Genomic DNA, 21567 nt, shown 5'->3' with positions numbered 1-21567 from the left:
GTCGAACACCGTTGCAGAGTCTGTACCTGGAGTCTTTCTACCGTGATGTTACAGCATTCCTGCTGAACTTCGTGTCCGTCCACTTAGAGATCTGCTTCACGGAGCATGACCGGGAGCAAGCGTTCGACGTCTTTTTTGCCCGTGCATTCGTCCCATCCAGCAGAGCCATCGGAGCATTGGCATCAAAGCTTTCCGCCACAAAGACAAGAAAATTGACAACAAATAAAACGGCGGAGGAGGATGCGGAGACTTCAACTACGCAGTGTGTCCGTCTGCTGGAGAAAGCTGTTACTGCTGGCGGAGTGCAGGACGTCGTGACCGAAATGCTGGAACAGGAACAGGTGGGTGCAATGCTTGCAGGTAATGACTTTTGACTAGTTGAGTTGCTACTTAAACTTCTGCAATCTATTTAAGCAATCGATGAGTAATGGTGCAAGTGGCTACCAGGTGCTTATCTCACAGCTCTCATCGCTTCCAGGTACCGTACAGAGCTAACATCCACGTAAAGAAATTCTGCCTAACGTGTTGTGTTTGCTATCTACAATCCTCATATGGATGGCCTGCAGATCTCGTCTACAACAGACGTCAACGCGACACCCCGGCAGTATTTCATCCACGACGATACTTCCCGATGCTTTGCGATAGTTTATTCCGCGGTGTGTTGGAACAAGAAAACCTGGCAAAGCAATCACGCACCTTCCGGATGTTTGCCGACAAACTCATACGCATCGGGCAGACGCAAGCACTTGTGCAGAGCTGGCTGCGCTCTATCGGCACTTCAAACTCGACGACGCATTCCACACTATTCCAGAGCCTCCCACAGTCGTGCCACGAGCAGATTTTACTCCAGCTTTCGCGCGAGAAAACACCTCCTTCTTTGTCTACGCAACAAGCGCTGAGTCTCCCCAAGTACAGGCTGCTTGCTCAGATTCCTCCGGAGCTGTGTGCCAACAAACATTTCCAGCACGTCGTAGCCCACAAGTTGTTGCTCCGGAAGCCGTTTGACGACGACTTCTTCTTCTGGCGCGTCCTTGTTGACGTAATGGGGCGATGCGACGGTGATCGCTGCCACTCGCCACTCGCATCCGTATTTGATGTGGTGCTCACGCGGTGGAGCCAAACCGACTTCGCGGTCAACACTGAGTACACTGTGAACGCTTCAGTGTGTTTCTTCCTCCGCTACAGTCTGCAGAAGCTTTCGAAAGATGGTGGACAGGCCTTCACGCAGCAAGACTGGATCACGAAACTATGCAAGGGAGTCCAAGACCACATGAGCCACTCACTTGAGCGCGTACGAGCGCTAGGTATGCGTGTCGGAGAGAGCTTGTCACACATAATTGCTGCTGAGCAGCCCTTGGACTTTGGTCTACAGGATAAAGACCCCTTTGAGGTATATGGCAGTCCCGTACTGCCTGAAGAGCTCGAGAAGGGCATTACAGACCTGAATTTAGAAGAGCAAGAAGGTTTGCTCGTGCAGTCTACGATTAGAGTAAGCAGTAGCCACGAGAATCCACGTCGACGGAAGCGTTCGAAGAAGCGCTCAACGAAACCATTCACACTTGACCCGGACGAGTTGGTGCTTAGTGATGAAGATGGAGAGGACGCCTCCGACAGTGACGCAGAGTCCGGGTCGAGCTTTGATAGCGCCGACTCCGATTCCGACATGAGCTTGGATGCGTACGACTTGGAGGACGATGAGGAAGACTTGACAGCCAAGCGACCATTGTACCTGAAGGACCTGATTACTGGCCTGTTGTCGGACGATGATCGCGAGAAAACGGAAGCTGCTTTGAACGAGGCTGAGACTTTACTGCGTCGCCAGCCACGAGATCTGAACGACAAAGCACACGAAGTAGCTCGCGCATTACTGCGACTAGAGGACAAGTATAATACGCCACAATTCGTCAAGCTGCGATCCCAGGCTCTAGCGACGGCGTGCGCACTGGCACCAACTCAAACTCTGCCGTATCTGACAAGCCAGGCGCTGGAGCGTGAACAATTGCTGCAATCTCGCATTGACGTGTTGCAGACGATGACGTCAGCAGCCCAGGAATTATCCGACAGAGGAGGCGGCTACCAACACTCAAAGACGCCTAAAGCGCTGCTTAACGAGCAGGTCGACAGCGACTTGAAGACGCGAACAATGCAAAGCCTGAAAACTCGTCGCTGGGGCTACCGACGCGATCCTCTGGTCGCGCCCAAGCGAAACGCCTTTGCTCCGTACGCCTTACCGCCGCTGTTGTTCGGGTACGTCGAGTTCGTGCGCAAGCACTCGGACAGTCCTGCGAAAGTTCGAAGCGAAGTGGAGCAGACGTTTCTAGCGCACTTGCTACACGCTCTTGCGAGCTTCGTAGAGTGTGCGGGTCACGCGCCGCAGACGATTGCGATGGCCAAGTGCTTGCTGGAGTTTGCGTGGGGCGAGCGTTCCAGTACCAACGCTGAGGTGCGTCGCCAGGTACTTTTTAGTGTCAGTCGCGTGCTACTAGTGGTACCGCCAACATTGTTGCGGCAAGAGGTGGGCGAGGCTCTCGCCGAGGTCGCTCCGTGGCTGCATCAAGTGCAGAACCACGATCCGGACGCTGGCTGTCGCGAAGCGGCGCGGCTACTGAGCTCATTCGCGCCGGTGCCGGTGGCCTCGCTCTCGCTAATGTAGACGAATGCTATGTACACTTGTGGCTACCATGGTACAGTATTAGCACCGGCATCATGTTGAAGCCATCATCATCTGCATTTCATTTGTGTACCACACAACCCAATCGTCCTTCGTCGCCCCCTTCTTTTGCTTTTCCGCGATATCAATTTATCGAGAATCAAGCTCAACCTCAAGCTGCCAACTCACAAAGTGGCAACTATCCACATAGCAGTTAGCATCGGTAGCGCGATCTTTACCAGCCAGAGCAGCGGCTTCGTCCCTCGAATTGCGTGAGTCTTTCTGCATCCCGAGTACATTCTGTGTACTCTAACGAGACAAGCTGATCCGCGCGTGAAGAGACGCAAGAGATGGCGACAGTAGAAGACTCGCCTGTAAGCTCTGCCAAGCTGACGGAGCTGGGTAAGGCTCTGGACCAGACGTCTATATCCAATGTCAATGGTAATATATCGCCCGCCGCTTCGCACGAGGCGCCCAGCAGTGAGGTGGACATGGACGCCACCGAAATGCCTAGCACTCCTGCACCCAAACTGCCAGCCAAGAGCCCCAAGAAGCGCGGGCGTACCGATAGTTTAAAGAAGATGCTGCCAGCACCAGCTTCGCAGCGTCATAAGCAAGTGACGAGCTCTCCACAGTCTTCAATGCAAGGAAGCAGCGGCACGGAAGAGGAACCGTCAGCGTCGCCGGCCCCGTCGTGTGACACTCCACCACAGGCACAGTCGCAGCAGCGTCCACACACTCAGCCAGCGAAATTGATGGTGAAAGATCGGAGAGGCAGCGGCATGGGCGTCCCACGAGCGCATTTGATTCTCAACGCAGTGAAGCAGGCGCCGCCAGCGAAGGAAAAATCGAATCCGAGACGGTGGTCGAAGCACGAGGACGAGTCGCTGAGGTTGGCGGTCGAGCGGAGTGGCGAGCGCAACTGGAAAGCCATTGCCGACCAGGTGCCTGGACGGAATCACACGCAGTGTCTGCAGAGGTGGACGAAAGTGCTCAAGCCAGGCTTGATCAAGGTAGAATTGCGGGTGGGTTGAGGGGAGGTAGGGCCAGCTCACTCACTTGTGTGTATGTGTGCGGAATAGGGCCACTGGACCCCGGAAGAAGACGGTAAACTGCGGGAACTGGTGGCGGAAGGCAAAAAGAACTGGGGACAAGTAGCCTCGCTCATTCCTGGACGAACGTGAGCTTGTTGTGTAGAATAACGCTACGAAAAACGCGTGCTAATCGTGTGTGCGACCCAGATCCAAGCAATGTCGAGAGCGTTGGTGTAATCATCTGGACCCCAACATTAACAAGGGGTGAGTCTGGTCTTCACTCTCTGCATGGGGAGGTGGTAGCTGTACTAACCACCCATCGTTCATCTGTTCGCTGAGGTCAGATCTTACACGGAGGATGAAGACAAGATTATCGTCGAAATGCAAGCTAAACTAGGCAATCGCTGGTCCATTATCGCTCAGCAGCTCAAGGTTTGACAGGACACTCGCTCCTCAGCGAAGCATTGGCGTCGGTGTCTCTAACTTCAATGCTTTGACGTGTCGACCTACAGGGCCGAACCGAAGACGCTGTTAAAATTCGCTGGAAATCATTAATGCGCGGACGACGCGCTGCATCCAAAGAAGATAAAACACCTGCAGCAGCTGCTGTGAGCACCGCATCATCTTCTCCTGCCGACGTCGAGCGGCCCCAAGCTAAACCTGCTAAAGCCAGCCCGGTCCAGCAAAAGAATCGTACCCCCGTCACCACAGCAGAGACAGGCCACAACCCGACTGTGAAAAATGAGCGGCAAGTCGCAGCAGAAAGCAAACCGGTGGTCGATGCAGCAGTAGGGAGCATGCCAACTACCGTTTTTGTCAAGAATCAATCAATGTCGCACCCAGATATGGCAGCAGCGATGGGAGCCCCCGTGAATTCGCTACACAACGTGAGTGACCTGGTGGCCGCGTCAATTCACAACTTCCAGATGAGTCAGCGCTTCCATCCGAACTCGGCGGCGCATCCCGGCAATGCCAGTTACCCTGGCAATCCGAATCAATTGGTGACGGGTATTGCACCTGGCAACCAGCAACCGCCTGGTGTGTATGGCATGGCTGATGGGGGATTTAACGTGAACATCCAGCAACAAATGCTACTACAGCAGCATCCGTCGCAGCATATTCAGCACCAGCAAGTACCACCAGCATACCAGTATCCTCAGGGATACACCATGCAGCAGCAAAGTATGGGGGTGATGCCAAACTACGGAGTGCCCACCAACTTCTCGGCGTCAAACCAAATGCAGATGCAGATGCAGATGCCCATGCCGGTATGTCCACTGCACAGGCCCCAGAGTCTCTCTTTATTATGCTTGACTGGGATCTAACGCTTTATTTCTATGCCAGGTATCATCTTCAATGCAGCAGTCGATATCGATGCCTCCGACACCTACGTACTCGTCTCAGGCAATGGCGATGGCAATGGCGAACGCACAGTATCAGCAGCACCAGCAGCATCAGCAGCATCCTCCTCCTGTGCACCAAGGCTTCAGCGGTGCACCGCTTCACCCGCGTGTTGCATCGCTGGGTACGCCTTCCGGGACGTCGTCTATGATCCTTCCCACAAGTAGCGGTGCCAGCAACACTTCCAATGGCATTGGATCCAATGCTGGTCTTCCTCCGTCGTCAGCTGCAGCAGCCGCAGGAGGGAAAGCTCTGAACACTCCACGGGAAGAATGGGGTTCTTCACAGACTCCGCGGTCTCAGATGATTATGACGGAAGGCCACGCATCAGCATACGAGCTGTTCCATCAGCAACGCCTTCGACTAATGTTACAGGAGCGCGATAAGCAGGGGATGTCACTATCATCGGCTCCATCTCCGGGTCAAGCGCTGCTCACAAAAGAACTGGAAGCCAACAAGGAGCGACAAGCTCGACAGGCGATCATGCAGAAGGGCTGGAAGAGTGCCGTCGAGTCGATGGTCTCTTTCAACAGTGTCAGCGTACGAAATCGGATGTTCCATCATGGCTTGAAGCAGTCGATTTATCGCTTGTGTTGCGTGTTTTTTTTTTTGACGTGGTAGGATTTATCAACTCTGGACGATCAGCAACGGTTTGATGGCCTACTGGAGAAGGTTTCATTGTCTGCTTTGGACCCAACAGACGACGAGTTACTGGACCAGACTGTTGACATAATATCAGGAGGTACGTGCTTTAAATGAGCGACTGCGACTGCGAGAGAGGGAGTTGACATTGTGGTGTCTTGGATGCCTGCAGATGACACTGTGGATCTATGACAAGTGCAAGACGTCCACCGACTCTGAAGAGCAGCCCCCCTGCTCGCCTTTTTTTATTTGTACATGGCATCGTGTAAGTTAAAGTTATTGAAATTGATTCGACAGCGGGAAAACTGCATGCATAACTCGAGTCATCAATCTTCAACAGCCTCACTCGCAGCACAACTCGAAACAAAAGGTTGGTACTGAAGCAGTCTACGTCGTCACCTGATGAGTTATCATTGATAACTTATCAAGTCTCTATTCGTCGTCTTCGTCATATTCGTCCTCGTCCTCGTCAGACTCGTCACCATCGACCACAGTAATAGGCAGTGTGGCCACACCATACAATACCAGAGCTGCAATGGCACCGATGACAACGTTACGAGATCCCTTTTGAAAAACCTCCTCGTGCTCCTCGTCTTGAGTGCGCTCCTCAGCTTCCTTCGCACGCTTTTTCTGGGCAACCTCCGACGCCAACTCACGACGACTCCAGTCCAGACTGCGGTAAGGCTTAAGGAAAGCCACTTGCAGCGGCGGTGACACCTTCTTCATGAAGGCGCTGTCCAGAGACGTAGTGAAATAATTGGGCTGGTTCTCCGAGTACATTGCCGCCTCACTGAGACTCGAGGGCTGCTCGCCAGGAGCACCGAAATACGCGTCACGGATTCGCTCCGCCAGCGTAATGAGTAGTGGCGCATGCTGATGCACCGTGGACACCAGTTGCGTGTTGCCCATAGCGTCAACAATGTGGCCGAACACCGCGACGTCCAGAGCACTTGGTTGATCTCCAAAGAAATAAGGCGTGCCGGCGCTCTCGAGCTTCGCGTTGAGTGCTGTGTAGCAGTCACGAGCTATAACGTAGGCCTGTTCCTTTGTCGAGATGCCGTACAAACGTAGCTGCTCCATTGTGTCCAGGTGCATCTTCTTGGGCAAGAAGAGGCTGAGTGGGAACGGGATGTGGCGCTTCATGTGCGGCCGTGTGACCTCGCGATACGTGGCCGAGTCGACCCAGCGACAGTACAACATCACGCGCTGCAGCTTCTCCGACAGCATTGACCGGTACGCGTACGACTCGCTGCGCTGTTGGTCGGTTAAGAACTCGTCGATGTCCTTGTGGAACTGCAGCAATAAAATAACTTAGTTACGAAAACAAATAAAGATAACTAATTGCACGAAGAATCTACTGCCATTACCGTCTGTAAGTGCATTATAATCTCCTCCTTGGGCAACAAAAAGTTGCCATCGCTGAGCTGTGGCAGTTCACCTGTTCATAGCGCAAGAAATACAATTAATTGCACGTTTAAAGCGATCAATGATTGTTTGTAATTCCTCATACCTGTGGCTTCGTACGTCGGGTATTTGGAGTTGTGCACATGCAGTTGAATACCTGCCACACGCAGATAAGCTTGCACGTCCCAGGCTGGCAAGAACTGGTGCAACACGAGTGCTGATCCGAGCTCTCTGGAAGTTTTAGGCGTGCTCTCCAGCTCTGTGGCCTCTATTAGGTCGTCGTGCAGACGGTCGGCATCCGGCCCAAGCGGATGGAAGCGGTCCTCAGGGAACATGTCGACGCACTCGACGCTTGTCCACACGCTGTAATGACCGTCTCCGATCCAATTTGTGTACTACAAATGTGGCAGAACGATTTGTTTAAGTGCGATTCATGCCTGCCATTCCATGCAGTCATTCGCTTTTCCGACGGAGGAGCTACGTTAGGCTAAGGGACTGAGCGAATCGACAACTATGGCGGACAAGGTGCAGATCACGATGGAGAAGATGGTCCCCGAGCTGGAGGACTTGCAGGCTCGCAAAATCTTTTCAGCGGACGAGATCCGTCAGATCGTGGATAAGCGTCGAGGCTTCGAGTACTCGCTGCAGCGCGTGCCACTGCGGAAAATCGACGCCATGCGCTACATCGAGTACGAACTAAAGCTGGACGCGCTACGAGCCGCACGAAAGGAGCGTTTGGGTCTCGTCAAGGTCTCGCTCGGCGATACTGCGGGCACCAAGCGCGTGCACAACATCTTCGACCGCGTGCTGTTCAAGCACCGTGGCAGCGTCGAGCTCTGGCTGCAATATGTGGCGTTCTGCAAGCGAGAAGGAAGCAGTCGAGTGTTGTCCGCTGTGTTCTCCAGAGCGCTGCAGTCGCACCCACGCAGCGCTGAGCTCTGGATCGAAGCCGCGTCCTATGAATTCGGCGTCAACCTCAACGTGGACTCGGCGCGTGTGCTCATGCAGCGTGCGATTCGTCTCAACAAACATAACCAGAAGCTGTGGCTGGAATACTTCCGTCTGGAGCTGCTGTACGTGCAGAAGTTGGCGATGCGGCGTCAAGTGCTGCGTCTGGACGAGGAAGTACCGAAGCCTGTGGATGACGATGGATCCACCGCGCTGATTGACGAGCTTCCGGAAGAAAAAGACGCTAAAGAGGAGATTTCGGAACAGATGGCAGCCAAGATGAACGCTAGAAAGCTCGTTCTGCAGGGTGCCATTGCGAAGATTGTGTACACGAACGCCATTGCGGCGATTCCGGACGACGTGGCGTTCCGACTAAAGTTTGTGGAGATTCGTGACCTTTTCGGCTCACTCACAGCTGCGGAACTGTCAGACTTTATCATACAGGACTGCTTGGAGACTTTCCCGAAGAGCGAAAAGGTCCACGCTACTAAGGCGCTGCGTCCTCTTCTGACAGTGGAGGACAGTGCCGCTTCTCACTCTGGAGAGTCTTCGGAGGTGGATAGTGCTGATATGTCCGAGGCTGAGCGTCAAGCTGAGCTGTTGGTCGTGCAGAACTTCGAGACAAGTATCACGCAGCTGGACTCGGTCTCCATGAAGGAATTTTTCGCCGAGTGGATGGTCGCTCGTCTGGCCTCTTCCAGTCAAACAGCCTTCTTGCTTGAGTATGCGCGCGCCAAGCTGAAAGAGTTTGCTTTCTCGGAGACGTGTGCTTCATCGCCGTCTCTCGCTATCAAGTATGTCGATCTGACTCACCGCACGGACGGTACGAATGACGCGTTTATGGTCGTGCGGAAGATCTGCGACGAGTGTCAGCCACAGTCGTCCGAGATGTGGCTGCTGCAGTCTCAGCTCCTACTCCACTCGGATTACGAAGAAGAGACCACAAGTCGATCGCCTTCTAGTAAGCGACGTCGCACCTCGCGCAGCTCGTATTCGAAGACCGTTAACAGCAACCCCTTGGCTGCTGCCGTTGCGGTACTGAAGACAGCTTTGACCAAGATTGCTACAGAGGATTACGACGCACAGTTTGCTGTTCACAGTCGCCTCCTCCAGCTGCTTATTGGCATTGCAGAGGCTGCAAGCGTCATCGAGAAGGCATTTAAAAACGCACTTGGCGCTCAGAAACGTGGCTCGTCACACTGGAGTGATCTACGTCAGCAGTACGTGACTTGGACTGCTAGCGCAACTTCTCAACGCTCGCTGGAACAGACTCGTGCCTTGTACACCAAGTTCATGGTGGACGAGCAGTTCCTGCCTTCCTCCGAGACATACTCGTTCCTGTTGCTGTGCGTGGACATCGAGACTTCTGCGACGTCAGTGGATGTGCCGCAGGTGCGAAAGCTGTTCGAGAAACTCGTGGAGCTGTTCGGCTCGACCCACGAGGATGTCTGGGTGCAGTATGTGCGCTGTCTGTCTGAGCGTCTGGGGCTTTTCGCCGACGCCACGCGCGTGCAACAGCGAGCACTGCGCGTGTGGAAGGAATCTACGGCACTCATGCAGTACGCCTTCGCGGGCCTGTAGACTGTCGCCAGTGTTGAGACTACATGTAGATAGATTTGTATGCAGGTAAAGCGCCAACCGGTGAGGACCAAATAGACACGTTGCATTCATTCTTCAGCTTCTACCATCACGCACGCAACTTCTGTGGTCCAACATATTTATTAATGAAAGCCATGCATCTAGCACTGCATTTCTGCAATCGCTCGCTGGGTTGACTCATGTCTGTGTTTACCGGGCCTCGAACTGGATGAGACGTTTGGTGCGAGCCTTGTACATGATGCGGTAGCCACAAGCACGGCAACGGATGGGGTCGCGTGCCGACAGGTAGTTGACGATACCGCAGTCACCACAGATGTACTTGATTTCCGGGTCCTTGATCATGGCTGCGCTGCTGCTGGAGCTGGCTCCGGCCGCGGGGGTTGCTCCTCCGTCCATACTGAAGTGCTTCCTCGGTTGATAATTTTCAACTGACCGCTGGCTGTGTGCCAACGACAGGGTTTCAGCCAATGAAAAGAAATACGTCACTGATTCGCTGAAACAAGATGTAGCCATTTACAATTGGCTAATAGCAGTCCTTGCTTCCATTGGCCTACATAGCGCTTCCACCCATTCGGTCTTCCACCGTCAGTAGCTGCTCGAGTTGCCCGTCAACCTGCTGCCACCATGAGCACCATGACGAGCCAAATGCCCACCATGTAAGCGTCTTCACCTTCTGAATTGCACCAGTTTCCTCCGTTAATTTGCGTTGAAAATGCTCAAACGCATGCTTGTCAATGTTTGTCAATGCTCATCTCACTGACCTTCTCCACTTGTCGTCGTTTGCAGTTTGTGTTGCATGTGCGCGACGCCCATTGTGGCGAACGCAGCCAACACGTGCGTGAGCTGCCTCAAGTCACAGGTGGACGTGACTGAAGGTATCCCTAAAGAAGTGATTATCCACCAATGTCGTGGCTGCATGCGCTGGTCTCGTCCACCTTGGGTGGCGGCTGAGCTGGAGTCCCGCGAGCTTCTAGCTATGTGTCTCAAGAAGATCAACAACCTTAACCGCGTCAAGCTCATTGACGCCAACTGGATCTGGACGGAGCCTCACTCGCGTCGTCTCAAACTCAAACTCACAGTGCAGAAGGAAGTGTTGAGCAAGATGATCATGCAGCAATCTTTCGTTGTCACCTTCGTGGTGCGCAACCAGCAGTGTGACGCCTGTCAGGCCTCGTTCGCCAATCAGTCCTGGCGTGCTGTGGTGCAGGTGCGTCAGCGCGTGGACCACAAGCGCACGTTCTTCTTCCTGGAGCAGCTTATTCTGAAGCACCGCGCCCACGAGAAGACCACAAACATCGAGTCTCACCCAGACGGCGTCGATTTCTTTTTCTCAGAACGCAACCACGCACTGCGTTTCGTGGATTTCTTGCAAGAATCTGTCCCCATGAAGGTCAAAACAGCCAAGAAGCTCATTTCAGCTGATAACCACAGCAACACGCACAACTACAAGTTCACGTACGCTGTGGAGATCGCCCCAGTGTGCAAGGACGATCTGGTACTGCTACCAGTGAAGCTGGCGCGTATGCTAGGCAACATGTCTTGTCTGTGTCTCGTGCAGTCCGTCACTTCTTCCATTCACGTTGTCGACCCGTTCACCACCCAAGTGGCCGAGGTCGACTCGGAAAAGTACTGGCGCTATCCGTTCCGTGCGTTGCGATCGATCAAGGCCATGACGGACCTTACAGTTCTGGACTCGAACCCGATGGCGATTCCTTCGGGTGGAGGCCGAGCGATCCGTGTGACTCGCAAGACCCGATTGGCTGATATGGAGGTTGTTCGCGACGCGGATTTCGGCGTGAATGACACGCGATTCCGCACTGTGAGCCACCTCGGCATGCTTCTGCACGTCGGAGACTCTGCTCGTGGGTACGATCTGACGTCTGCGGTTTTTAACGACGCTGATCTGGTGCCGCTGGTGCAGTCGGGTCTGACTCTGCCCGATGTGGTGCTCGTGAAGAAAATGTTCCCTCGTCGCATCCAGAAGCGTGCACGTAACTGGAAGCTGAAGAAGATGGAAGGAGTGGAGCAGGCAGGCCCCGTTCGTAAGGCTGATTTATCCAAGGAAGAGCAGGACTATGAGCAGTTTATGGACGAACTTGAGGAGGACAAGGAGATGCGCTCTCAGATCAACCTGTACAAGGATGAAACCAAGCCGGCTCAGCCTGCGGAGGACGACGACGCGATGGACGAGGACGATGTTGGCGCTCCAGCTGTGGAGCTGCATGAGCTACTCGACGATCTGGCCATGAAGGACGACGATCCTACGCCGCAGATTTTGTCCGAGACCGAAGCTAACCAGACCTCAGCGTGGGAGCTGGAGGAGCTGTAACCAGATTTTACTTTTAGATAACACAGTCTGTTTGATTTGATCAATCTTGCCCTCTTCAAGTTGTTTCTGCGTCAAGTTTAACAGACACAATAGATTCAGAAAGGATATTTGGATTTTTGTGCAAATTTATTGAGTGACAGATCACTTGTCATAATGCGAAACGCTTAGGTAGCTTCAGGGAGCGTCCAGTTGGCGGGCACGGGGCCAACGTCGTTGATAATCTCACGGTGGCATGACCACACGAGCTTGATCGCCTCCGGCGTGCCGATACCGCCGGCACACGGGTCACCGGCCGGGCCGAACCAGTGGTTCTGGGGCGCCCCAGTCGTTCTAGCACGGATACCGCTGTAGGTCGTGCCGTTTACCGTAGCCGACAGCACTTCGTTCGTGAAATCCTGGTCGTTCGAGACCACAGCAGCAGTCAAGTGAGCTTCCATGCGCTCCAGAGCGTCCAGCACTTCCGGTAGCTCGTTGCCGTCGTACTCGGTGATGACCTGGAACGGACCGAAGATCTCCGTGGTCACAAGCTCGAAGTTCTCGGGCTTGACAAACTCCTTAAGCGGTACGAAGATGGCCGTGGGCTTCACAGCTCCGTACTTCTCTGGGATCGTGTGGTTCTCCAGCTCCTCAGCGCCGAATGCAACACGAGCACCTGGAAGCTTCAGCAGAGCCGCAGCGTGGTCAAGCATACGCTTGGTGGAGACCGTGAGCACGGGGCCAATGGTCAGATCCGAGAGCTTTCGTCGAGCAGCAAGCTCCGCAAGCTTCTTCTCCAAACCAGCCTTGGCCCAGTTTTTGTGCATGAAAAGAACCGACTGCGCCGAGCACTTCTGTCCAGAGCAGGCGTACGCATCCTGGAAAAGAGCAAAAACCATTCGTTAAAACTGACTGCTAACAGATAATTCGCTCTTAAAACAAGAGAAACATACCTGGTCGGAGGTCCAGGCCACGTAGTCGAAGTCGCGGACGTCAGGGCCAAGCACCTTCCAGTCAAAACCAGCGTCTTCAAGCTTAATACGGCCACTCAGGTCCTTGGCGAGCTTCTCAGCAACCGCCTGCGAGCTGCAAATCATCAACAAAGTGCACATGACATCTGGGTCAGCTAATATTCACCGGAACAAAGCAAAAACGTACCCTGTGAACAGCGTGTTGCGCGGCTTGATCTGCATCAGCAGGTCGTTCATTACGGCACCGTCAGAGTTAATGAAGTCCACGTCGGTAAGGGGCATGCCACACTCGTGCAACAAACGCAGAGTCTCTTGCATGACGATAGACACCTTGGAGTCCACCTTGAGCAGCACCTTGTTGCCCATGAACAGAGCGCCCATCATCTGAAGCACGGGGATCTCAATGGGGAAGTTAAAGGGCGTGATCAGAGCCACGGGGCCGTACGGCCAGCGGTGGCCGTTGCTCGTCTGGCCCTGGTGGTCGCCCGGCACACCAAATGAGCTCGCCAGGAAGCGCACCTGGTCGCCAGAGAAGTTCTCCAGGAACTTGCCCGTGACCTTAACCTCGTTGCGGGCCTGGAAGTAGCTCTTGGGAGACGTGCGCTGCACCAGCTTGGCAAAGTAGTCGGCCACCTTGTCCTCACGGAACATAGCGCCAGCCTTAGCGCTCACTTCGCCGTACATAACGTAGCGCTCCACATTCTTCAGCGGGTTGTGCAGACCGTGCTTGGGGCAGCTCGTCATGCTCTCCACGAAGGGAGCAAGCTCATTCTTCTGCGTGAGCGGCATGGTCATAAACGCCTCGCCGTTCAGAGGGTCTACGATCGTCTCCGTCTTAGCAGTTTTGGTCCATTCGCCATTCACCAGGTTGAAGCCATCGGTGGGGTTGGCGCCGCTGAAGTCCGGGTCCACCGTAGCGAACGACGGCAGCGACGACATGGTACGAGCGTTCAACGCGCGGCGCGACGTGTGCGCGGAGACTGCGCGCAGGGAGCTGGAGCGCAGCATCTTGTTGCGTATCTTCTGTCTGTCAACGAGACCTGTGGGCTTCGATGCGAATTCCGATCTGACGTTGAGACCGCTGGATCCCAGCAGTTCAACTTCAGCGTTCGCGACGTCACTGTATCGGAGCACACAGCCGATTTCATTAGATATACTAGCAAATGTGTTCTTACAATTAGAAAGCCCTTAAAAAAAAGGCCTGTATTCTTGCTACTCATATCAATGAAGACGTTCTAAGCTTTATAAGAGGTTGATTAGACGTGGCCCACATACCTCGCGTGTACCACACCATGTTTAGACGAGTGCAACATAAACAGAAAAGGTCCCTTGACACCAATGCGGTTTAAGAAGAATGGCCAGGGATGGCAATGAGCGCCGCTCATCTGGGATCTGCCTCTGTTGATAATAGTACCCACTGGGTGCTACCCAGTACATGTAGCAACTTTGCTACTGCTTGTGGTGGCTGTCCAAGTTACTGCGCCCTGTCATATGATAAAGACGTTCTTGACAAATTTTGGACGTGCTACTACTTCAACACTTCAATGAAGTCGGTCTGGCATTGGTTGGCGTGTCGGTAGAGCAAGTCGGTGAAGATCCATGTAAATGCCATGCGGATAATGAAGTTTTACCAGCTTCCATGCTTTTTCAGGCTAGGTCGTTGGTGTTGGAGCAGGGGTACCATGGTTCCTCCGATGATTATGGCGAATTGATCGTTGGGAGTTCCAGCCTGGAAGTGCATTGAGGAGGACGATTTATTTCGGCACCACGGGCTTACACGGTATCCATAAAGTAGTTTATAAGTATCCCATGCCCAGACTCAAGCATTATTCAGAATGCGGTGAAGCGGCTTGTGCTGATTCAGCCCTGCTGAGTAAGAGTCATACTTCCTCGAAGTACATGCACCTCGCAACCACTACATGTAAAAAGTAGTAAATTACGGTCCGTAATACGGAAGCGGTGCTGCGTGAGGGTGCCAACTGCAGCTGATGTTAAGAGGTACATTGCCAAAACTTTCAAAGCCTGACAGTCTAGCAGTAAGCTTAGCGGCAAACCGGTAGCGGCACAAATGGTAGTGATAGAAGCCACCAGCGTGCAGAAAAGTGAGCTTGCGTCGGAGAACCGTAGGCGCATCAAATATGTCGTGGAGATTCAGCTTCGCCAAAGCAGTGTCCTCTCGTGTTCCTATGTCATATCTTTCCACGCGGGCTCGTTGCAGATTCTTGGTCAATACCGGACTGGTCTTGTGTCCGAATCAAACGCGCATGACAATATTCTTGTTCCTCGCCAAGATAGTCTCGGACGCGTTCTGTTTGAAGCTTTCTATCCATGGATATGTCAGTTAGTTGGGCCATCGCTACGTGACCACCAGAGACGGAAACATCGCTGCCACGTTGGAGAGAACTGAGCATTACGCATCAACCGTTATGGTGGAGTCGCCTCCGAAGGGGTGCCACAAGGCCGAAACTGGGCACCATGTCGCCTGTCTTCCATACATGTCATTCTAGGCTAGAATCTAGCTGGCGTCACAGTGCGTCAAGCGAGCTGCTTCGGCGCTCTGCCCGTTCGTTTCCCGATCAAGCGGGCCAGGATGCCCTAAGGTGCCGTGTCGGCTGTGATCTCCTCTATCTACACACGTAATCTTATCCAGGTAACGGCGAACGCTCGCTTCAATCTACGCCAACGCGAGTTGTTGTGTTCCCGCCCAATAAGTGCGCTGACGACCCGACAGTTCCTACGACCGTTTCCTTCATTCATCTAACCACCGACTGGACTTCAGACTCAGCGCACGCCGACTTAAGGCCATCCGGAGACGAATCAGTGCCATTAGTGCTTTCGCGATCTAACAAGAAAGTCGACAAACAGCCAAAGAGCTTTTTCATCCAGATCACTTCGCAATCGTCCGTCAGCTCCTCAGCCATCATGATCACTACCCGCGAGGTCGACCCGTGCGAGTCCAAGATGCTTCAGGCCAAGATGATCCAGAGTGTATCAATCGTCCGCGATACTAGCAATTGCGACAGCAGCGAAATCGACAAGATGAGCAGAAAGGAGCTGGTTCGGCGTGGGGCTGTTGGTCGTCGATCTGCCGTTGTGGCACTTCCATCCGACGTCGTCGCCGCCCTTGCAGAGTTGTCAGAGCTCAAGTGGTGAGCGACTCTGTGCAGACACCATACATGTCCTCGAACCACCCCATTGCAGATAGAAACAGTCTTCAGTGCATGCACGCGCCATGTTCTGGAGCTCGAGGATGATCGGTGCGAGCTGCTATTATTTATCTCCGCTTAGTCACTTCACGTTTACAATCCGTCCAAGGAAATACTGGATGCACAGCCCAACATATACCGACAATATACAGTTCTTCATCTCCGTTTAATTACCCGTGGGCCGTTCTTCAGCTGAAGGAGAAACCCTTTCATCCATGACAACCACTTTCGTCTAAACAGCGTTAGTGCACACGATCTGGATGGAATCAACTTCCAACAATAAGTAGAATGTGTAAATTTATCTGACAAAAGGCCGCGCTAATTAAATATATTTTTTCGAACAACTAGCTCTCGATTCGAAAGTTTCAAATGAACTGACAAACACTCTCGTCCCACTTCAACAACAGACACCAACAGTACTGCAATAAAAAGAAAGAGCGGCGCGAACTGTTTTACTGCAAGTAGATATGTACAAGTCCTGATTGGGCTGTCAAGGCTGTTGCATCCAGCTCTTCTTGCTGCTTCTTGTCCCAAATGAGCGAACTCCGAGGGTCAGTGCGCGCAGTGCGCCGTTTATGAAGCGCACGCAGCTCATTAGTATCCCCACTGAGTACCGTAACGAGGCACGAGTGCTCGGGCAAGTTGCTCTTAATCTTCTGCACGTACGCAGCGATCTCTGAGCGCTCTACCCCGCGTATGCGTGCCCAGGTAAGATGTGGCGGAAACCCTGTCGTCAGTTGATGCACGACTGTCTGCACGACCTCGCCAGGGTCTTCACGCGGGATGATACAAGCCACGCCGCCGCTGAGCGACCTGCAGGCGCGCTGTGAGTCTACGATAAGCACCGACTTCTTTGCTCGAGCCATCTCGTTCACCACTTTCTTCTGTTTGTACTCATGCTCGATGCTCGGGAACGTAGGTCCGTGCTTGATCTTAAGTTGCGCCAACTGCAGTGTAGCAATTGCGTCTTCCACACTGCAATGGCCATCTGTGCCAGTCTGGATGGCTCGGTTGAGATACTGACTCGCCAAAAAGCGCAACGCAGTGCGGAACGGAGGTCCTTTAGGGTGTGGATACAAGCATACAGTATCGATCACTCGACGGTGCAACACCCGAAGCGCTTGCAGGTCATTCTCGATTGAGTGGCCCACCAAGATGGCTTCAGCGGGCACAAGAGCTAAGAACTTGTCTTGGATGTCTGCTAACCGCATGGTCGTAGCCTCCATGATCTCGCATGTGATACCCGAATACCGTGTGCAGTAGTCCACAATGGGGTTCTTTGGACGAACGTATTCGTCCAAAAGAACCTTTTCACTAGCATCTACCAGCGTAAGGCGCGTGAGTTCTACGCCTTTTGTGGTCCGACACATTTCGCAGTCAAGTGCAAGTAGAAGTTGCTCAGCTGACCGTGTCTCACCATCCGCCAAAGGCTTCGTAGAGACGAACTCTGCCACTGCTTTTGCGTCCTCGAACGGGATTGACGACAGATGCATCTTCAGCTCCTCCGGTGACAAAACGTAGAAGTCAGCGCTTGGCTTGGACGTCTCTGAGAGTCACAACAGTCAAATATCAGTTTTAATACAAACAACGAGTTAATATTCAACGCACCTCCAGAGCTCTTTTTAAACTTCTTGATCTTGTTCTTGATAGCCTTCTTGGCTGCGTGTTTCTCCTTTTCAATCTCGTGCTTGGACACAGGAATCTTGAGCAGTGTCGCATCGCATCGAGGAATGCTGTCGCCTTCAGATAGTCGACTGTGAATTTGATAGTCACCTTCCACACCTTCTAGCAATGGGACTTCCTCTGCAATTCCACTATTAATACCATTCGCGACATCACTTGCAGCCTGCTCTGGCCGAATATCCGCCACTTCCTCGCATACAAAAAGCACCGTGTGTTTAAGATCCGTCTGAATGCTGCCCAGCAAATGGTCCATCAACGCATCTCGAATGTCCTGCCCCAACAAGCCTCGTCATTAGTCAGAACCACAAAACTTCAGGAACAGAATAATGGCACGCACTGCGAGGGGAACATTCTTGGTTTCCCCGGCCACCAGATCCTCTAGACTGCTGCGGAGTAGACTGTCAGCCACTTCCTCAATGCTGCGCTTGATCCCTCGCGGTGGCGCCGCGGGATCAGGCGTCGCGGCGGTGAACAGCTCTCCAGCCATTTTCAAGTCCAAATTGTGTCCTCAAATGGAATATGATTGGCTGAAATCGAAGCGACTCTGAACGCCTTACAAAAATCGTCACAACTGGAAGTGACGAATACAGTCGAGGTCGAGTCCACGACTTGTGAGTGGAAGCAGCGGGCGTCCTCTATGGCTGTCAGGAAAGGTTGGGAACGTTTCCTTCCTTTCTCGCAAGAGTTGTAGAGGGGTGAGAGGCATTTGGAGCTTGATTGGCGTGTGGCATTGGCGTGGGCGGCGCGGTTTCGGTCGCCGGTTGGTTTTGGCGAGCCAACTGCGTGGAGTTCTGGCGCTTTAACGTCCCTCGGAATCTTGATGGGGGGATTCAAGGCACTACCTCTTCATTGTAAGGGGGGACGGACAGAGATATCACTCGTTGTTGAGTTTGTGATGGGTGGGGTGGCTTCGGCTGCTCTAGCTGTTGCTGCTTGGTGCGAGAGAGCCTTGCAAGGTCGCGAAGGTGGAGAATTGATCTTCGTGCTCAAAGGGGGTTCACACAGATAGCAGTCTCTCTCGGCTTTCATGCGTGTGGGAAGAGAGAGGGGGTCTTGACAGAGGTCCTAGTTGCTGTCATTGCATGTATTTATTCATACGTGTCGTTATCTCCCGCGACTTGCTCTCCAGAGCGCTGTGCTATTTGTCCTTCGTCGCCATATTGCTGAGCAATTATCAAGTGCCACTTCACTAGTCTTTTGTCTTCTCACGTGGCATGAGCTACCTAAAATCTTTAGTAATCCGATCCAGTGTGCTTACATGATTCATACAATATTTGTAGCCCTCTTTGTTCCTTTTTCTTGTGTTTTTATCCAATCGAATCACTTGCCGCCAACATTACTCGTGAACACAATGCGCTTCCGCGGGACGTTGGCGAAGGACGCGTTGGCTGTGCTGCTGGACGTAGCGCAATCCTTCGCTCGCCTCGGCTCCTCAAGCAGCGCCAAGACCAACTGCGTGTTCACATTAACCCCCGAGACATTATCCATCGCGCTCAAGAGCGGCGGCGCTGAGGAGCTCCAGAGCTTCGCCCGACTGCAGACCGCTCGTCTCTTTCACGACGTCGTGGTGCAGTCCCGGGCCGAGAACCACATCGGATTCCTATGCGATGTACGGCATTTCCAGCAGGCCTTAACGTCAGGAAAAGATGCTAGCGCCGTCATGTTGCGACTACTCAAGCGAGACGGCCACAACTTTCTGTGTCTGAGGACGCGAGCCGTGGATATCGATATCGTGCAGAGCATTCCCATCGAGGTGCTGGCCATGAGCACCGTGGAGCACTACAGAGAGCCCAGTGTACCGGCTCCACAGATCGCAATCGAGATGCCGCCGCTGCGCGCTCTACGCAGCATCGTGGACAGACTCAAGGTCATGCACAAGACCATGACGGTGGAGGCCAGCAAGACGGGGACGCTCATTCTACGCATCGATACACATCCACTCACGCTACAGACTCTGTTCGCACACTTGCGATATCGAGATGATTTGATTGACGAAGATGAGGAGGACGAGGAGGAAGAAGAGCGACGGAGACAACGACGCTCTTCGAGTGTCACAGTTGATAGCAAAGTGCTGAGCAAGGCGATTCTAGTGGATGGACAGTCGACGGACTCGGTGTTGTGTTGTATCACGGAGAATAGGGCTATGGTGTTGCACTCCATTCTCGTGGACTCTTTTGGGTCGTTCACTTGCTACATCCCCGTACTTACACCCGATCTCTGAGCAGAAATCACGGTATCAGAGCTGGAAACACTTTCTGGATACTGCCACTTCGATGAAAGCTGCCAACAACAACGATTTATTAAGTCCTTCTTGACCATCTATTTATCTACCAGTGAAATATGCTGCTCTGAGATCGAGGCTCTGACAAAAAACACGTTTGCGTTTGGGTATCATGCGATGATTTTGCGGCGTGTAAGCGATTTGCCGATGAACGAAGGTGTAGTAGATCGCGACAAAGTGAAGGAATCTTTACTCAAATTTGAGGCAAATTACACCGATGCTTCAGCGATTGGAACGGATTCTGCGACCAGCGGCAAAGATAATGGCGAGCCATGTAGCACACACCACGCCGATGCATGTGTACGCTGCCGTTGTTCCGATACCGAGCTGTCCAGATGCCACAGTCGTTTCTGTTGACGAAGACGAAGCTGCAGATGGAGCCAAAGATTCACTTGCTCCCGCATCGGTTTGATCCTCGGGTTCTTGACTTCTAGAGTGGCTATTTGACGCGAAATCGGACACAGCACTGCCACTAGATGACATAAAGCTCGAAATGGAGCTAGCCACGTCTGATGAGGCAGAAGACTCTGCTCGCTCAAGCAAGAACGATAACTGCGGCTGGACGAATGATCCCAACACGCCTCGATTGGCCACGCTGTCGTTGTAGGATGAATACGTCGTGTCCTCGACTCTATCGTCACCTATCGCGTTCGTGTGCATCCCAACGATATATGTATCCATATTGGTGGACCGGATCAGCATGGGCGAGCCAGCTGATCTCTGTCCGGACACGTCGCAGTCGTGGTGCAGCATGTAATCTGGACCGCTAAACTCACTGGGAAAGTGGATCTTACATAGCTGGAAACATGCACCGCTTTCTCCGTTACACCCGTAGCCAACGAATTGAACGTTCATGGGATCATCTTGTGCAAAAGTGTTCGCTGTCGGCAGGAGAAGATTGTTGGAGGCTCCTAGTTCGGCATCTAACTCGATTAGCACGTATGTGTTGTTCGTCCACTGGACCCAGAAGTCTGACTGCTTGTGTACTCGAGTGACTGATGCCGTTTTGGTTTCTGTTGCTTGAGGTAAAGTAAACTCCGACTTGCTCTGGGCGCTATCGAGCAGTTCACCTTTCGAGTCTAAAACGCATTCTGCGGCTGTCAATGCGATATTTGAAGCGACTAGAGTGGCTGTACACGTGATATCGTTCCACTGCAGCAATCCCACAGCGCTGTAAGGGTATGCGGTAGGGTCAGTTACTTGTTGTCGCCCGTCAGTGCCAAAGATACTGAGTTCACGTGCTTCCTGCTGAGTACTTTGAAGCGGCAATTGTCGGAGATGCTTTCGTATTGTCGAGACGCCGGCGTCGTCCTCTCCTTGGACCACGATACACAACATTATGAACGCCACCAACCAGACAGTTATCACACGCTGAGTCTGCCATCGTCTTTCGAGCCCAAGGAGAAAAAACGAGCTCATAATACGACGTGCAGCCGTCGTCGT

The 21567-nt window shown here is 53.1% G+C and overlaps 10 protein-coding genes across 10 annotated transcripts; 6 read left to right on the top strand and 4 right to left on the bottom strand.

Moving 5' to 3' along the window:
• Nucleotides 1-323: 323 nt before the first annotated feature.
• On the top strand, nucleotides 324-2653 carry PITG_00039 (telomere length regulation protein TEL2; the record flags this gene model as incomplete). The annotated part of the gene is made up of 3 exons (XM_002908628.1): nucleotides 324-341; nucleotides 448-478; nucleotides 567-2653. The coding sequence occupies 3 exons, from the start codon at nucleotides 324-326 to the stop codon at nucleotides 2651-2653; spliced, it is 2136 nt and encodes a 711-aa protein (XP_002908674.1).
• Nucleotides 2654-3000: 347 nt separating this feature from the next.
• Nucleotides 3001-5903, top strand: PITG_00038 (myb-like DNA-binding protein, putative; the record flags this gene model as incomplete). The annotated part of the gene is made up of 7 exons (XM_002908627.1): nucleotides 3001-3663; nucleotides 3733-3830; nucleotides 4029-4116; nucleotides 4197-4952; nucleotides 5029-5625; nucleotides 5707-5735; nucleotides 5900-5903. 7 exons carry the CDS (start codon nucleotides 3001-3003, stop codon nucleotides 5901-5903), a joined length of 2235 nt encoding a protein of 744 aa, XP_002908673.1.
• Nucleotides 5904-6159: 256 nt separating this feature from the next.
• Nucleotides 6160-7466, bottom strand: PITG_00037 (uncharacterized protein; the record flags this gene model as incomplete). Its single annotated transcript, XM_002908626.1, has 3 exons — nucleotides 6160-7020; nucleotides 7095-7165; nucleotides 7238-7466. The coding sequence occupies 3 exons, from the start codon at nucleotides 7464-7466 to the stop codon at nucleotides 6160-6162; spliced, it is 1161 nt and encodes a 386-aa protein (XP_002908672.1).
• Nucleotides 7467-7604: 138 nt separating this feature from the next.
• Nucleotides 7605-9660, top strand: PITG_00036 (U3 small nucleolar RNA-associated protein 6; the record flags this gene model as incomplete). The annotated part of the gene is made up of 1 exon (XM_002908625.1): nucleotides 7605-9660. One exon carries the CDS (start codon nucleotides 7645-7647, stop codon nucleotides 9658-9660), a length of 2016 nt encoding a protein of 671 aa, XP_002908671.1.
• A 608-nt stretch (nucleotides 9661-10268) lies between these two features.
• On the top strand, nucleotides 10269-12007 carry PITG_00035 (60S ribosomal export protein NMD3, putative; the record flags this gene model as incomplete). Its single annotated transcript, XM_002908624.1, has 2 exons — nucleotides 10269-10334; nucleotides 10465-12007. The coding sequence occupies 2 exons, from the start codon at nucleotides 10303-10305 to the stop codon at nucleotides 12005-12007; spliced, it is 1575 nt and encodes a 524-aa protein (XP_002908670.1).
• Nucleotides 12008-12368: 361 nt separating this feature from the next.
• On the bottom strand, nucleotides 12369-14339 carry PITG_00034 (aldehyde dehydrogenase, putative; the record flags this gene model as incomplete). The annotated part of the gene is made up of 5 exons (XM_002908623.1): nucleotides 12369-12402; nucleotides 12491-12861; nucleotides 12937-13069; nucleotides 13142-14074; nucleotides 14230-14339. The coding sequence occupies 5 exons, from the start codon at nucleotides 14337-14339 to the stop codon at nucleotides 12369-12371; spliced, it is 1581 nt and encodes a 526-aa protein (XP_002908669.1).
• An 879-nt stretch (nucleotides 14340-15218) lies between these two features.
• On the top strand, nucleotides 15219-16107 carry PITG_00033 (uncharacterized protein; the record flags this gene model as incomplete). The annotated part of the gene is made up of 2 exons (XM_002908622.1): nucleotides 15219-15264; nucleotides 15734-16107. 2 exons carry the CDS (start codon nucleotides 15219-15221, stop codon nucleotides 16105-16107), a joined length of 420 nt encoding a protein of 139 aa, XP_002908668.1.
• Nucleotides 16108-16612: 505 nt separating this feature from the next.
• Nucleotides 16613-18330, bottom strand: PITG_00032 (exonuclease, putative; the record flags this gene model as incomplete). Its single annotated transcript, XM_002908621.1, has 4 exons — nucleotides 16613-17706; nucleotides 17769-17945; nucleotides 17985-18114; nucleotides 18181-18330. 4 exons carry the CDS (start codon nucleotides 18328-18330, stop codon nucleotides 16613-16615), a joined length of 1551 nt encoding a protein of 516 aa, XP_002908667.1.
• An 852-nt stretch (nucleotides 18331-19182) lies between these two features.
• PITG_00031 (uncharacterized protein) lies at nucleotides 19183-20064 on the top strand (the record flags this gene model as incomplete). The annotated part of the gene is made up of 1 exon (XM_002908620.1): nucleotides 19183-20064. One exon carries the CDS (start codon nucleotides 19195-19197, stop codon nucleotides 20062-20064), a length of 870 nt encoding a protein of 289 aa, XP_002908666.1.
• Nucleotides 20065-20346: 282 nt separating this feature from the next.
• Nucleotides 20347-21462, bottom strand: PITG_00030 (uncharacterized protein; the record flags this gene model as incomplete). Its single annotated transcript, XM_002908619.1, has 1 exon — nucleotides 20347-21462. One exon carries the CDS (start codon nucleotides 21460-21462, stop codon nucleotides 20347-20349), a length of 1116 nt encoding a protein of 371 aa, XP_002908665.1.
• Between the last annotated feature and the right edge of the window lie 105 nt (nucleotides 21463-21567).

Source organism: Phytophthora infestans, genomic scaffold, assembly GCF_000142945.1.
Source record: "Phytophthora infestans T30-4 supercont1.1 genomic scaffold, whole genome shotgun sequence".
NCBI lineage: Eukaryota > Oomycota > Peronosporomycetes > Peronosporales > Peronosporaceae > Phytophthora > Phytophthora infestans.
This window is presented reverse-complemented; position numbering and strand designations above follow the sequence as displayed.